This window comes from Halichoerus grypus, chromosome 15 (assembly GCF_964656455.1).
Source record: "Halichoerus grypus chromosome 15, mHalGry1.hap1.1, whole genome shotgun sequence".
NCBI classification, from domain to species: domain Eukaryota; kingdom Metazoa; phylum Chordata; class Mammalia; order Carnivora; family Phocidae; genus Halichoerus; species Halichoerus grypus.
Window position 1 is genome coordinate 55,494,112 of NC_135726.1, and position 16,194 is coordinate 55,510,305.

The 16,194-nt window shown below is 51.4% G+C and overlaps 2 protein-coding genes across 2 annotated transcripts; both read right to left on the reverse strand.

Annotated features, from left to right (window-relative positions):
- Positions 1-1,569: 1,569 nt before the first annotated feature.
- LIM2 (lens intrinsic membrane protein 2) lies at positions 1,570-7,127 on the reverse strand. The gene is made up of 4 exons (XM_036104161.2): positions 6,953-7,127; positions 3,012-3,161; positions 1,841-1,975; positions 1,570-1,631 (listed from the first exon to the last, which is right to left on the reverse strand). Exons 1-4 carry the CDS (start codon positions 7,125-7,127, stop codon positions 1,570-1,572), a joined length of 522 nt encoding a protein of 173 aa, XP_035960054.1.
- A 1,238-nt stretch (positions 7,128-8,365) lies between these two features.
- C15H19orf84 (chromosome 15 C19orf84 homolog) lies at positions 8,366-9,583 on the reverse strand. The gene is made up of 2 exons (XM_036104159.2): positions 9,549-9,583; positions 8,366-8,894 (listed from the first exon to the last, which is right to left on the reverse strand). The coding sequence occupies exons 1-2, from the start codon at positions 9,581-9,583 to the stop codon at positions 8,366-8,368; spliced, it is 564 nt and encodes a 187-aa protein (XP_035960052.1).
- Positions 9,584-16,194: the final 6,611 nt, after the last annotated feature.

Below are 16,194 nucleotides of genomic sequence, written 5' to 3' on the forward strand. Positions count from 1 at the left end.
CGTAGGTTGTAATTAATATTCTTATTATTAGAATGGGCCTTGCTAAATAGTCTTATTATTTTATGATAGATATCAGTAAATCTCATGGCAATTGGGCACAGCTTATTGAATGAAGTAATGAATGAATGAATGAGAAGGTCAAGGTCATGAATGGTGTGTGAAGAGTCGGGGGGGGCGGGGTGCAGATCAGAGATCTGGTGCTTCCAGTTGGAGGGGCCCATCCAGGGAGGGGAGGGGCGGTTAGGAATGCTGACTGGAGACGATGTGAGTGGAGGGCGAGGTGGTTTTTTCCACAGATCTTTTCATTTATTGTATTATCCCACTGATCTTATGATTCATAAGAAATACATATTTGGTCTTTGTGCTGTTCCTGGCACAAAGCTGCTAAAAGCCTTGGAATTTCATAAGTGATGAGGGCCTTGAAGGTGTATTTGCTATGTTAATGAGGCAACTGGGGGCCCAGGGTAGGCACTTGAGAGTAAGAAAGTTGCCAGGGGAACCAACCAGGTGTGGAACTTTCAGTCCCAGCCCCCAACCTGGGGAGGGAGGGGCTGAAGACTGAGTAATCACCGGTGGCCAATGATGCACTCAAGGATGCCTGTGTGTAATGAAGCCACCATGAAAACCCACAAAGACTGGGTTCAGAGAGCTTCCAGGTTGGTGAACACGTGCATAATGGGGAGAGGGGCCCCCTGGAGAGGGCACAGAAGCCCCTTGCCCTCTTCCCACACCTTGCCCTCTGCGTCCCTTCCATCTGGCTGTTCCTGAGTTATATCCTTTTATAGTAAACTGGTGATCTAGTAAGTAGAATCTTTCTCTGAGTTCTGTGAGCTGCTCTAGCAAATTAATCAAACCCAAAGAGTGAGTCATGGAAACCTCCAATCTACTGCTGGTCGACCAGAAGCCCAGGTGAGAAGCTGCACTTGTGATGGCATCTGAGGTGGGGGTGGGGGGCAGTCTTTAGGACCGAGTCCTCCACTTGTGGGATCTAACACTACCTCTGCATAGATAGTGTCAGAACTGAGTTGCTCGGTGATGTGGGATTAGGAAAAACACACACACACACACACACACACACACACACACACCAAGAATTGGACCCACACATCTGTTTCCTAGAGGTCATAGTTAACCCCTGGGTGGGGACTGTGTGATTCATGTCTGTCCCCATCCCTACAGAGACCGAGCAGGTTGGCCCGCAGTAATCCAACCACCCCCACCCCATCCACCACTCACACCTGTTTCTCATCACCCCAACCCCTCAAGGACCACACCTTAGTAGTTTCATATCAGTTTTATTAGGCTCTCAAAAAGTCGCTCTAACTGGAGATCCCATTTCTCTAACACCCCCTCTTCGTGGGCTGGGCCTTGGGTCATCTCAACTGCCTCCCACCAGGCCCCCTTCTCCCTCCTTCCCCCTTGGGACGCAGGAGTCAGAGGCCCCCACCCAGAGTCCAGGACTGAGCCCCCTCCTGCCCAAAGGAACCAGGACTTCAGGCCTCTAGACCCTCCCCCTCCTTTTCAGTGGCCCCATTTTAACTTCCAGATGAAGTTGGGGGTACATTGGGCTCAGCGGGGAGCAGACGGGCGCCGACATTCATGCATCCGGTAGGCACACATGTAGAAAATCCCTGCGTGAGAAGAGATCCCATTTGGCCCCCAAGTCCTCCTAACCTGGGCTCCCAACCCAAGACCCCAAAACAGCACTCCCTCTCTCCCTGGGTGTCTGTCTTCTGGCTCAATGCTGGGGGGGCCCTGTGGGATACCCCATCATCTCACCCTCTGGAGTGCTGCCCACTCTGCCACGGACGCTGAACTTCCCACCCCCAAGCCCTCGTACCTGCGAAGAAGGTCATGAGCAAGGCCACCCAGCCCAGGATGTAAGACCAGGAAAAGCGCCAGTCCCCAAAGCGGCGACCGAGGAAGCTGAGAGTGACTCCAGTGTAAATGGCCAAGGCCAACAGGACAAAAAAGGCTGGGGAGAGAAGATGGGGGGAGGTGGGTGGGAAAAGGGGTGGGGGTGGGGTTTTCCAGATCGGGGTGGGAGTGAGATTGAGGAAGGCGGAGGGCCGGGTTGGGGTGGGAAGGGAAAAGGGTGAGGGTGCCTCGGGAGTAGGTTTGGGGTGGGGATGGGACGGGGCTGTGCTGTGTAATAAAGAATTTGAACGGGCTGGTTTGGGGCTCTGGTTCCTGGGAGGGAGACGCTAAATCCTTGGAATTTCCTGATCAATACGGGTGTCTTTGTTATTGTTGAGCCTCTTGGATTTATGTTGATAAGCTGAGATGACAGTGGGTAGGACCTGGTCACCAGAAGGACCAGCCACAGGAACAGAACAGCCGGTAGGGGCTTTAAGCCACTTGGTATCCTGGGAAGGAAGCTAGAGATTAAGTTCAGTCACAGGGTCAATGACTCAGTCAATGAAACTCCAGCAGGAACTCCGGATACCGAAGTGTGCGGGAGCTTCCTGGCTGGTGAACAGCTCAGTGGGACACCATGGGGGGAGGGTGCAGAAGCTCTGCCTTTAAGACCCTCTCCGGCTTCACCCTGTGCATCTCTTGATAGAGCTGGTGCTGAGGTGTGCCCTTTATAATAAATCTGTAATTGTAAATGGAATGCTCTCTTGAGTTCTGTGACTTCTAGCAAATTTCTGAAACTGACTGGGTCCTGGGGACCCCTGAACCACCTGTAGCCAGGGGTCAAAAGGGCAGATGACCTGAGGACCCCTCTTGCAACTGAAGTAGGGGCAGCCTTGTTAGGAATCGCGCCCTTAAACCTGGGCGGTGGTTAGTGCCGGCCCCGAGCCACGGGACAGCGGCTGATGTGAGAAGACGCTGGCATTAGGCGTTAGAACCAGTCTTGGAGTTGGGGTTGGGGTTGGGGTGCGACTAGGATGGCCATGGAGCTGAGAATGAGGAGGAACCCCTCTCCTCATGAGAGTGGTGCTGGGGATGGAAATGGGCAGGGACGCTAGGGGTGGAGGTGGGGAGACGGGGAAGGTGGGTCCACTCACTGGAGGCGAAAAACATGATGCCCGCGGAGAAGGGCCGGGAGAGGCGGGTGAAGGTGGGCTGCTGAGCGAAGGCCAGGATGCCCATGATGATGCCTGATGTCGCGCACAGGGAGGACAGGATCATGAAGGCCCGGGTGGCATTCCAATAAGCTGTGGTAGCACCGAACGGTCACTCCCATGCCAACCCCTGCCCTCAGTGGCGAAAGCTGCTACCCCTGAGGGCCGGGATGCCTTGCCTCTCTCCACGTCCCTGACCCACCTCCTCCTTCACCTCTGCAAACAAATGCTCTCTTCCCCTGGCAAGCTCCTATTCATCTTCCACAGCCCAGCTCCCAAATCCCCTCTGGGAAGTACCCTTTCACCCCTCAGGTATCGTCCTCATCCCCTGCTCTGGGCTGTGGCTCTTTGGATTGTTTCCCCTTCCAGCCTGATTGCTCCCTGAGGCCAGGATTCTACCTGGAGAACATCCTCAGCACAAGTTTCGTTTGCAAACAGGCCTGGAGAAATGTTTGGTGGATGGATGAATGAATGAATGAATGAATGAATGATGAATGAGTGTTGATTCCCCGCTATCCTCCTGCTAATCACTTCCTACCCTCTCTCCCACCACTCTCTTTCATTTCCTTGATAACCACTTGCCCATACCTGAAAATGACCTATTTATTTATTTTTAACTTATTTATGTCTGTCTTTCCCTGCTGGTTGCTCAGTTACGTGAGGACAAAGGTCTTGCTTTCTCATTCACTGCTGCACCAGGCGCCTGGCGCATAGCGGGTCCTCAGGGCACATGCTGAGTGAATGAACGTGGAGCACTGAGAATCATTCGTCTCTTGTGCTTGGCTCTGGGCTGGCCCTTTAGGACATGCCCTGGGAATAATAGTTATGATCTCATCTTGCTGTATGTACTATTTTTAATCCCCATTTTTCGGGTGTGAAGAAACTAAGGCTGAGAGAGGTAGAGTGATTTATCCAGGGTCCCTTAATTGGCGCTACGACTGGCGTTGACAACCAAGCACCAAAGCCCTTGTTCTTAACTGCTTGGCTATTCTGTCTCTCAGAGGACCCATGACATCTGTGTACCTGGGACAGAGCCTGGATCCCGCCACTGAAAAATAAAAAGTCTGGATCTTTGCAAAATGCACTCTTTTGTCTTGTGTGAACCTCAGTAAGAAAAACTGCTGGCTGTTTCTCCACGGATGTTGTTACGGGTTGAACGGTGTCTCTCCCCCAACCCCCAAATTCATATGTGGAAGTTAAGATGAGGTCCTACTGGAGCAGACGGATTCCTTTTTTTTTTTTTTTTTTTTTTTTTAAAGATTTTATTTATTTATTTGACAGAGAGATAGAGAGAGAACACAAGTAGGCAGAGAAGCAGGCAGAGGGAGAGGGAGAAGCAGGCTCCCCGCAGAGCAGGGAGCCCGATGCGGGACTCGATCCCAGGACCCTGGGATCATGACCTGAGCCGAAGGCAGCCGCTTAACCGACTGAGCCACCCAGGCGCCCGCAGACGGATTCCTAATCCAAAACGACTTATTATCCTCACAAAATGGGGAAATTTGGAGAAAGACAGACATTTAGGAGGGTCGGGGGTACCATGAGAAGATGGAGACAGAGATCAGGATGATGCATTGACATGCCAAGGAGTGCCAAAGATTGCCAGACAACCACCACCAGAAGCTGGGAGAGACGCAGGCAACAGATTATCCCTCATAGCCTCAGAAGGAACCAACTCTGCGGACACCTTGGTTATTAGACTTCCAGCCTCCAGAGCTGTGAGACGGTACATTTCTGTTGTTGGAGTCACTCAGTCTGTGGTCCTTTGTCATGGCAGCCCCAGGAAACTACGGATGCCTCTGGGTATTTAAAAGTCTGCAGGGGGGCGCCTGGGTGGCTCAGTCGTTAGGCCTCTGCCTTCGGCTCAGGTCCTGATCCCAGGGTCCTGGGATCGAGCCCCACATCTGGCTCCCTGCTCAGCGGGAAGACTGCTCCTCCCTCTCCCGCTCCCCCTGCTTGTGTTCCCTCTCTTGCTGTGTCTCTCTCTGTCAAATAAATAAAATCTTAAAAAAAAAAAAAAGTCTGGAGGACTTATGGGGCATGTTTTCGCCTATGTCCTTCCCCTGGTTGTGGTGAGGTGGGAGTGGAAAATGCAAACGCCTCTGAGGTTTGCCTGTGGCTGCAAAAAAGAGCAGCTTATCTGTCCCCCAGCAGGCTGAAGTGGGGGCTGTGGTGTCCCACCCCCAGTTACCCATTACTGCCTCTCAGCTCCATCTTCAGACAAAACTCTCCCTGTTCAAATCACGGTGTGCTACCTGTCTCCTGAGGGACCCTGACTGGGAGACCACCTTTGAAGGATGCAAAACTGGATTTTTCAAAGACAGCTACAAGTCCCGATTTTTATACCTAAAATCTCCAAATTTTTAAATTCTGGCAGAGACGTAAGAAACTTTAAAAACACTATACACACGCGTCTGTGGCTGGGTTTGGCCCCTGCAAGTTCACGTCTCCTGCTTGGAGTCTGGTGAACAAGTTACAATTGATGTGCACGGTGAGCCAGCTGCTTGAACAGATTCCCAGCGATCAATCAGGGTGAGGTATGTCCCTGAGGATTTCGGTTTTGAGGTCAAATGAACTTGCAGACCTCCATCATGCCTCCTTCTCCCCCCATCCCCAACAGAGAGAAGACAGAGGGGATGTCCTTGGGGCCTTCCCAGGCTGAAGCGGGAGAAATGGTAGAAGCATGACGAATGAGACCTCCGGAAATGAAAGGCATGCATGAAGTCAGGAGGCTGACTGAGCTCGGGAGCTGGCGGCTGGGGCATGTCTTTCCACTGCTTCCTGCCTCGGTTTACCCCTCCTGCACAGGGGCATTCTGCTGCCTCTCCCCAGGCAGGTTCAGTGAGATGGGGTGGCTGAAATCTGGCCGGTCGCGGGGCTCAGGAGGGTTGGCTCCTCCTCCCAAAACCCTGGAGAGAATGTTTGGATTTTTGAGGACAAGTCTCATGTTTTATTCCTAGACACAGTGGTACCACCCTCACTGTTGCTGGGAGACCAAGGGCATTAATCCATGTCAAGCACTTAGAATAGCATGTAGGACTCAATAACATTCAATAAATGCCAGTCGTTATTATTATTACTACTACTACTACCACTACACTATTTAGTACATATAAAATATGTAATATTATATATTATTAATTTATTAATATATAATACACATTGTATATTATTAATTTATTACTGTATATGCATATTGTATATTATTGATTTATTAATATATAGTGCACATTATATATTACATAATATAATATACAATATATGTGAGTATCTCTCCATATATATGTATATATGTATGTATGTACATATGTATATGTATATACATATGGAGAGAGATACATAGAGATATATAGTATATTATATAATATATATCATCTTATATATAATGTATATTATTATAATGTAGCTTGCAAGAACCTTATGCTGGAAGAGCTATTTTTCTCCATTTTTACAACATATATTATAATATGCACATATATACATATACATACATAGACATGTACATATAGACATATATATTACAAAGCCTGGCGCACAGTAGGTTTTAAAAACTACCATCCAGTATTTGGCAAATTTAGGGTCCGTATTGCTTCCGTATCCCACAGTACCCAACCTAGTCCTTGATACGTCATCGATATTGAGGAAATGCTATTCTGACAACCCCAACCCCGCCCCCAACCGCTCCACCTGACTCCGTGCCAGGAGTAATTGTACTAGAAAAAAATCCTGAAATCCCAGTTCTGCCTCTTCTGTGCTGAGCAATCTTTGGCTGGTCCCTTTCCCTCTCTGAGCCACAGAGTTCTCCACAAGCCGAACAGGTGGCGAGGTTGTGCCCCGCGGGGGGCTCTCACCCCAGGCCCGGCGCAGACCCCGCCCCGGAGCCTTACCGATGCTCTCTGTCTGCAGGTAGCACTTGTTGCCCAGGCAGTATCGCCACAGGCCCTGGTGGGCGAAGGACCCCGACAGCCGGTACTGCATCCAGTGGTCTGTCGCTGTGGCCACCACCAGGAGGATGGTCCCCACCCAGGCACAGAAGAGGCCGCCACCCATGAAGCTGTACATGGTGATCTGTGGAGACGGGGAGAGATGGGGTCAGGATCTGGACTCCCAGTTGAGGAAGGAGGAGCTGGGGACCTAGACTTCCAGATCCCAGGTGAGGAGGGGCTAGGGGCTGGGACCCCCCCAGGCCCCCGGGAGAGGAAGGAGCTAGAGGATGGACCCTTAGGTCTTGGTGGAGGAGGGGGCCTATAGGTCCAATGCCTGCTCCCTACCTGAGTGGCAGAGCCTGTCACAAGCCCTCTGTCTGCCTCGGCCCTTCTGTGCGGACTGAGCTGAGCCAGGTTGCTGGCCTCTCTGCTCCCTGGGTCCCCCAAATCCCTTAAGCCTCCCCACACAATGGCCCGTGGCCCAGCAGCTTCCAGCAGGCAAAAATGCAATGGTGGCAGAGGCCCCAAATGGAATTCGCTGAAACAGGGATCCAAGTGCTCCCTCCCCGCAACCCCTGGCCCCACTGGCCTCTCTCTGTGACCCTCCCAACGACCCTACCACCCTTTCACAGGCCTTGCTCACAGCACCCGCTGGGTTAGCCTGAGCTGCGTAAGCACACACACAGAGACACAAGACATGGGGCAGTCATCCATTTATTGTTCAACCAAGGCTCCCCACTCCCAAGGGCAGGAAACGGGGTCGAGGGGGTGGCAGGTGTCTGGGTATGTTGGGCCAATGGGGTTCTTTGCAGGTGGGTCACAGGGCACGTCATGGTTGGGGCTGGGACCAGAAGGAGGATGGGATGGTGTTGGCTGGGGTTGAAGATGGGCTGGGTTTGGGGTCAAGTTTAGGAGGCAGTTAAGGATGAGGATTGGGTTGGCCTGAGGTAGGTAGAGGAGGAGGGTGCAGAGCTGGGACTAAGGGTGGAGATGGGGATGGAAATGGGAATGAGTGGGGTTGGGGATATGATACTGAGAGTGGGGACAGGACTGGGGCTACAGAGGCAAGGGGGATGGGGTTGGGGCTGTCACTGTAGTTGGAGGTGGTGTTGGGAATGGGGAGAGGCATGGCTTTGGGCACAGATATGAGGCTCAGGGCTTTTGCTGGCGTGGGATCCTAAATCAGCTCCAGTTTTCATGGGGTGCCTCGCAGGACCCACTCCTGAGGCTGTGGTTTGGGGAGAAGAAACACAGGAGCAGGATGTTTCTTGGGGTATCTCTGCCATAGCTGAGGTCACCCTGGGCTCCAGGAAAACCCTCCTGGTGACCCTGGGGGCCCCTCTCAGGAGTCTGGGGAGCTGGACCTTCAGGGTCCTAGTACTCTGTCTCCCAGTCTTCTGCTGCAGCAGGAGGCGTCTCCTGGGGTGGCTCCTGACCTGGGGCTTCCTGCTTCCCATCCTGGTCAGGCAGCGTTGGTGGTGATGCTGGCGATGCTGGCATCATCGGCGGAGTCTTGGGGCCAGCCCCAGACCCCCCCAGCCAGCGCCTCTCAGCCCTTCCGGGTCGCCATCGCTGCTGGCCCTGGCCCCAGCCTGGCCTGCGCTGGACGCCCCAGCCCCCGCGTCCCCTGGATGGCCTTGTGGCCGTGCCTGGCTGGGTGCAGCATGTCTGGGGGGTGCAGGGGCAGGAGGGCAAGGACTGTTGAAGGGTGTAGGCCCCCAGCAGGGCACTGTGCAGGAGGTAGGAGAGGGCGTCCAGACGGATGGGGACGGTGACAGAGGCCAAGCTCTCAGGGAGCCCCAGGTGGGCTGGATCTGGGGTGCCCAGGGGGAGAGGTGGCAAGGCTGGGAAAGGTGCAGGGGTCCACGGCTCGGTCCCTGGTGATGGCAGGGACAGGTTGTTCCTGGAATGACAAGAGGACAGGTCAGCGGGTCTCACCATCTCTTTCTGTCCTTCCTACTGTGGTCCAGCCCTTTTCCTGGGAGTCCATTCAGCTCTGCATCCACCTCTGACTTCCTTACCCACTTCTCTCAATCTCTCTCTCTCTCTCTCAGTCTCTCAATCTTTCTCTCATTCATTCTTCCCATCTCTCTTTACAGAGAGACAGACACCTCAGCCAGAACTTCAGCATCAGACAGAATGAAATTCCAGCTCCAGGCTGCCTCGCTCAAGGTGTGTTTCCGGGCCAATCACTTCCCTGTGCTGAACCTTAATTTTTCAAACCAAAAGATGGCTCTTGGTGGTACCAAAGGTGCATAGGAAAGGCCTGGGTCTGACAATTATTATTATTATTTCTCCAGCTCTATGGCTGTTCCTGATATCTCTGATTCTCCTGGCTCCTTCTTGAAATTTCTCCCTGTTCCACGATTATCTGTTTCTAGCTGTGTCCCTATTCCTAAGTATCTCGCTCAACTCTGTCAATAAGATTGCTGAGAGTCTATTTCTAACTGATGATACTTGAGACTTTTTTTTTCTTTTTTCTGACACTCTCTTTGAGTCAGTCCCCTTCCCTCTCTAGTCTCAGTCCTCCCCGTGGGGAGGGTCTTGCGTCTCTTACCCCTCGGGCCCAGTCTCTTTCTCTTGCTGTTCCATTTTTACAGGGGTGTCTCAAGACGCTTCTGGCACCTTCGACTCGGTTTCTCCAGGGCCCAGAGCGGCGCGGAGGGGTCTGAAAGAAAGTAGACGGGACTTTGCCCGGAGTGGGGCGTGGCCCTTGGGGCGTGCGGAGCCGCGGCAAAGTACGCTGGGGTCGTGGGATTTAATTCCTCAACCCCACGTATTTCAGGCTGCAGCGCCCATCTCCCCGAGACCCAGGAGTCTGGTCACAGAGCTTCTTCCATGCTCAGACCCAGCAATCTGGACCCCCAGCCCCCTCCTCCCTCCGACCCAGGAGTCAGGACCCCAGCCCCCTCCTCTATCTCCATCTGTATTTCTGGCTATTTCCTCAGTGGGCCTGATGATGTTCTTTAGGAGTAAAGGGATATTTAGATAGGGCAATCAGGACATCTGGATGCTCCTCAGGGCAGAGGGGAAAGTAGATGGGCTGGAGTCGAGGCAGGTGCTTAACCCACTGAGCCACCCAGGCACCCCTCTGTTGGAATATCTTTGTATTTACAGAAAAGTTACAAAGATATTACAGAGTTCTCATACAGTCCTCACCCAGCTTCCCCTAATGTTATCTTCTTACATTGTTCTGGAACCTTTGTTGCAACTAAGAAACTAACATGACTATTAGCCAAACTCCAGACTTTATTTGGAATTTACCAGTTTTCACACTAAAGTCCTTTATTTTCTGTTCCAGAATCTGATGCAAGATGCCATTTATCACCACATCTCCTTTGTCTCCTCTGTTCGGCAGCAGCTTCTCAGTCTTTCCTGGCTTTTCCCAACCTTAACAGTTTTGAGGAATACTACTCAGTTATTTTATAAAATAGAGGTCCGTTTTAATTAATAATTCTAATTTATTTTTTTGAGAATTCTAATGTACTTAATCCTCACTTCACATATTATCAAACTGTGCCTCAGAGTCTAAGTAAGTTGCTCAAGGTCACAGAGCTACGAAGTGGCACAAGTGAAATTTGAACCTCAAATCTGTGCTCTTTACGGAGACACAAGTAGGAGCCAGATTATGTAGGAACTGGTAGGCTGCACTGAAGACTTTGGGGTTTTTTTGGGTTTTTTTGTCGTTTGTTTTTTTTTGTGTTTTTTTTTTTTTGTGTGTGTGGTTGTTTTGTTTTAATTTTAGAGCATTGAGATGACTTGGAGCATTTGTAAGCTAAGGTGTGACATAATTTGATTTATGTTTTAAGAAAAGCACTGTGTCAGCGGTTTGGAGAACAGGCTCTGGTGGAAAGCAAGAGTGGTCACAGCAAGTCCAGGGAGGATGCTGCTATCACTCCAGGCCAGGGGTGGTGGTGACTCCCAAGGTGGGTGGGGGTAGTGGGGATGGGAAGATGTGAAAGGATTTAGGATGTATTTTGGAAGAACCATCAGAATTTGCTGTAGGGCTTCTGGGGGTGATTAATGAGGAATCAAGGATAATGCAGAGTCTGGGATTCCTGGGTGGCTCAGTTGGTTAAGCATCTGCCTTTGGCTCAGGTCATGATCCCAGAGTCCTGGGATTGAGTCCCACGTGGGGCTCCTTGTTCAGCGGGGAGCCTGCTTCTCCTCTGCCTGCAGCTCCCCCTGCTTGTGCTCTCTCTCTGACAAATAAATAAATAAAATCTTAAAAAAAAAAAAAAAAAAAGGATAACGTGAAGTTTTCAGCCAGAGCAGTGTTTTTTATTTTTTTTTATTTTTTTATTTTTTTTTTTTTTTAAAGATTTTTTATTTATTTATTTGAGACAGAGAGAATGAGAGAGAGAGAGCACATGAGAGGGGGGAGGGTCAGAGGGAGAAGCAGGCTCCTTGCTGAGCAGGGAGCCCGATGCGGGACTCGATCCAGGGACTCCAGGATCATGACCTGAGCCGAAGGCAGTCGCTTAACCAACTGAGCCACCCAGGCGCCCCAGAGCAGTGTTTTTTAATATGAATTTTTTTTTTTAACATAAGTTCACAACATCCCACTTTAAGGATGGAAACGCCCAGATAGGACCTTTTACTTTTTGAGTTCTCTGAAATCTAGGCCCTGTGCTGGATGTTGCTGGTGACTCAAGAGATGTCACCTGCCCTCAAAGGAGTCTGTCTTGACGGGTGGGGGCCAGACACAGAGATGGGCGGTAACATTCCAGGGTGATCAGAGCTTGCAAACAGGAACAGGACAAGAGCTCCAAGCGGGGAAAATGCTGCCAAGGGCAAAGGGGTGAGCCCATTGTTGCCTGCAGGCGGGGCGGTTCTTTGGGGAGTTTTGTTTTTTTGTTTTTAGGAGAGGTAGCCTTTGGGCTAGGTCTAGAATGAGTGGGTATTTGATGTAGAAGAAATGGTGTGAGCAAAGGCCAGGTGGCTGGAATCGAAAGACTTTTTTTTTTTTTTTTTAAGATTTTATTTATTTGTCAGACAGACACAGAGAGAGAGCACAAGCAGGCAGAAAGGCAGGCAGAGGGAGAGAGAGAAGCAGACTCTGAGCAGACAGCCGCTGAGCAGAGAGCCCGATGCAGGACTCAGTCCCAGGACCCCGGGATCATGATCTGAGCTGAAGGCAGATGCTTAACCAACGAGCCACCCAGCATCCCTGGAATCGAAAGATTTTTATCACAAAGCAGAGGCCTTCCTTTCCTGGCGAGTGTGATTAAGACTCGGGTCTCATCCATCCGTTTCGTCGTATCCCAAAGAGGCAGGACTATTTTGTCGGAAATGAGGGTTCGAATCCCGGCTCCGCTACTTAGAAGCGTGTGACCTAAAGCAAGCCGTTTAAGCTTTTCGAATTCCCGCTTTTTCGCGATTTGGCGCTTCCTGCTCGATTCCAGCATAACGGAATTGCTTCCCGTTTTGTTCTGTTACTGTTTTCTCCTATTTCTGTGATCAAGGTCCGACGTCAACTTACCAAGCACCTGGCTCTTTAAGGCCCTCCTCCCACACGAGAGAGCGGAGGCGGGCTCTTGGGTCTCTAAGGGAATGTCCTTTATCCGTCTTCCAAAATTGACAGGCAAGTTCTGAATGTAACCAATCAACCCCCGAGTCGGGGGCAGCGAAACTTCCGATTCGCTGGGGAACTCTGGCGGGCGCACGTTTGGGCTCCGCCCACTCCGTATTACGTAAGCAGCGCGAGACAGTCATCCTTGGCTCTGATTGGCGAGTGAGTTTGCGTTGCTTTCGAGTCCCCTCCCGGCGTCTGATCGGCGAACCAGCACCCTCGCTCTTTGATTGGCTACATTTCTGAGCGCGCACTCGCTCTCGCTGTCTGATTGGTTGTCGTCTCTCCGGACGGTCTCCGGACTTTCTTGCTACTGCATCTAACCTAGTCCGATGGCATTGTTAGGTTGTGTGGCATCTGCGGCGTCCGGGGAGACGCTTCCCAGGCCTGGAGATGCCGAGCGAAACTTGGAGGGGGGAATCCCGCGCAGGGCTCTCCTTCGCCCACCAGGGAGCCCCACTGCCTCAGCCCCAGCTTAGGATCCCCCTTCTTTTCACTGTCCCCCACGGGCCTCGGACAAAGTCCCAAGACTGGACCTTCAGGGCCTCCAGCCCACTGGGCTCACGGATTCCCTTAAGTCCCCGCTTCCATCCCCCTCCAGGGGACCCTGGGATGCCTCTGGGGGCCCTGCTCTCCCTTGAGCCTTACCCACTCTTTCAACCCCTTCAACTTGGGGGCCCTCCCAAGTGCAGGGTAGGCGGCAGGGCCTCCCGGTCTTGGGGGCTCCTCTCACTGCGGCCCCTACCCTTACATCCTCCCTCTCCCTTGAGTCCCCCGCTCCCACCTCCCTTCCTTGCCTGCCTTGGAGAATCTCCCCACTTCTGGGGGCTGTGACCTCACTACTTTCTTCCCAGCCCCTTAGACTTTGACCCAAGAGTTACACCTTCCTAACAGAATCCTGCCGACTGAGGAATGGTTCCCAGCCCACAAGGTCAGGATTCCCACACCTGTTGCTTATGCCTCCCCTCCCCCAACTTCTAGGCCCTTCAGGAAGGGGATGGGACCTTCCCACCATCAGGAGTCCAGCCTCCTCTCCTTCTAACCCCTTTCCCCTTTCTTCCCAGCCCACCATCCCCTTGGGAAGTCCTTGAGCCCTGCAAGTTTTAGGGGGACGGCCATACTGAAGGCTCCCACTCCTTCAGGAGACCCCAGGCATCCTTCATATCCAGGGGGAGAGGGTCTCCAGAGACATCTCTGCCTTCAGACCCGTATTTCTTCCCCTTCTTTTCCCTATTCCTTAAGGCCCCCCTCACTGCCATTCTCCCCTCCCCCAACCCCATCTTTTCAGGTGTTTTATTGACACTTCTGAAATTCAGGTGGTCACCTGTAGGGCACCCTCACACTTTCATATACCCCCCACCTGAGGGTCTTCTCTGCCAGCTCCTCGGCTGGGTTCCCTCCCTTAGACATCCCACTGTCTCTCTAGGACCTCCCTCCTCACTGCTATCTCCTTTACACTCAGGAAGCCCCAGGGTATCTTTCACGGTAAAGAGAGTCCTCCCTGCCCTGGGAACCTCTTTCTTTCTTAGGGGCTCCCCTCTCACAGCCCCCTCCCTGCCCTGTCAAGAGGACTGTAAAATTCAGGGTCTCTCCCTTCTTTGGCATTGCCCCTTCCCCTTTGACATACATTTGGGACAATCCTTTCCATTGTCATCTTTTTTCAGGGTTACCTGCATTCAGGTTGTCACCTGTGGAGCTTCCCCACATTTAGAGAACTCCCACACAGCACTCTCCAACTCAGTGACAGTCCCTTCAGCCCTCAGAGCAGAAGCTTCTCGGTTCAGAGAGTGATCGTCAGGGCCTCCCTCAGCCGCAGCGGTTTCCCCTCACCTGGGCTTCCTCTTACACACTCCCAGAAGACCCAGCATCTTCCCCCCATTCTTCCGACTGTCTCCCACAGTCACTGTCCTAAGATCCCCCTTTCCTCAGTTTCCCCTTCAACTTGCTCACTCTCAGGCACGCCTGGGTCTTCTTCAGTATCCAGGCCATCAATCTCAGGACCTCCTGTGCCTCCCCTTTCCCCTCACCTGGGCCTGCCTGTTCTTGCCCTCACACCTCCCCCAGAATTAACCTTGGGGCGCTCCCAAGGATCTTCTCCCCACACCGATCACACACAGAATTCCCTCTCTCCTCCACTTGGCCTTAGGATTCTTGACCTTCGCACTCCTTCCCAGCCTGGTCCAGACTCTAATTCACACCTCGGATTCCCAGTACCTTTGTCTCATACATGCAGAGGGCTTTCCTGCCCTGCTTTCAGGAGGAAGTAGAGGATCCAGATTGCTAGGCTCCCAATCAAACATGCTTAGCCCTTAGTCAGCAGTCACTGTTCAGGCCTGTGTCCCACATGGGGCCTTCGATGGGCACCTTTGCCCCAACCCCAGGGTGGCCAGAGTTCTTGGCAAGAGGTTATTGGCGTGGAGGGGTCAGATTTATGGGCTAGGTCTGAAAGGAGTCCCCCTAATGTCATATGGCTATGAACGATATTCAGACCACTTGAAAGTCAAGATTTGCTAGAAACATCTGCTAATGTGGCATTGGGAGCCTAGAGGCCCAGGGGTCCCAAGGGGGAGATCACGTAGACATGTTCACTTGTATTATCTCATTTAAACTTTGTGATCATAATCTTTTAAAAAGTGCTCAATATGTTTTGTATTTATTTTCTTTTAATATAGGAAAATGAACTCTTTGGTGTACAGTTCCAAATTTTGGACAAATGCATTTTGACAAATGTATAGCCATGTAACCACCACCATCAAGACACAGAATACTTCTATCATCCCCCCCAAATTCTCTTGCACTGCCCCTTTGTCATAATAACCTTAAAAAAAAAAAAAAAAACCAGCATCTTCCTGGAGGACAGTTTGGCCTCATCTAACAAAATTAAAAGGCACAGCCCCTTAGACCCCTGCCAGGGGGTTACCTATGCAGGGATTTGTTACCCCCCACTTTTAAAAAAGATTTATTTATTTATTTGAGGTGGATGAGGGGCAGAGGGAGTGGGAGAGAGACTCTCAAGCAGAGTCCCCACTGAGCACAGCACCTGACTCAGGGTGACCCTGAGATCATGACCTGAGCCAAAATCAAGGGTCAATTGCTTAACCAACAGAGCCACCCAGGCGTCCCTAGTTACCCCCTCCCCCCCTCCTTACTGACCAATAAATAATGGCTCAGAGAAGTTACTCATGTCATATTGGCAAACATGCAACAAACCAGCTAAGACTGAAACTCGTTTTGATTCCAGAGCTTTTTCTTCTACATGCTGCATTCTGGACCAATGACGATGATGATGTCATAGTGGGAGAAAATAACACATTTTTTGAAAACTTGGAGGTACTGGACTCTATTCCAAGTGCTTTTATCTAACTCACTCTTGCAGCAACCCTACTAGCTATTATTCTCATTTTACAGATAAGGACACAAAGGCACAGAGAGGTTAATGACTTGCCTAAGGTCAGAGCTGAGTGTATGGCCTTTCTGAGCTGCTCTGGCTACCTTCTTTCTTAGGTTTTATGCTCTCTCGGAGCCTTGAGGAAAATGAAGGGATTTTTGAGGTGACAAATTAGGTGGAAATCCACCAGTAGAGAATGAGGTCTACTGAGAGCTTTTGGGAAAGAAAGTGTTGAAAGCAGGC

Excerpts from the sequence above, each read along its gene's own strand:
- LIM2 (XM_036104161.2), bottom strand. The coding sequence starts at position 7,127 with ATGTACAGCTTCATGGGTGGCGGCCTCTTCTGTGCCTGGGTGGGGACC. Across the intron at positions 1,976-3,011 it reads CATCATGTTTTTCGCCTCCA|CCTTTTTTGTCCTGTTGGCC; the intron begins GTGAGTGGACCC and ends TTCTCTCCCCAG. Across the intron at positions 1,632-1,840 it reads GCTCATGACCTTCTTCGCAG|GGATTTTCTACATGTGTGCC; the intron begins GTACGAGGGCTT and ends CTTCTCACGCAG.
- C15H19orf84 (XM_036104159.2), bottom strand. The coding sequence starts at position 9,583 with ATGGAACAGCAAGAGAAAGAGACTGGGCCCGAGGG. Across the intron at positions 8,895-9,548 it reads AAAGAGACTGGGCCCGAGGG|GAACAACCTGTCCCTGCCAT; the intron begins GTAAGAGACGCA and ends TTGTCATTCCAG.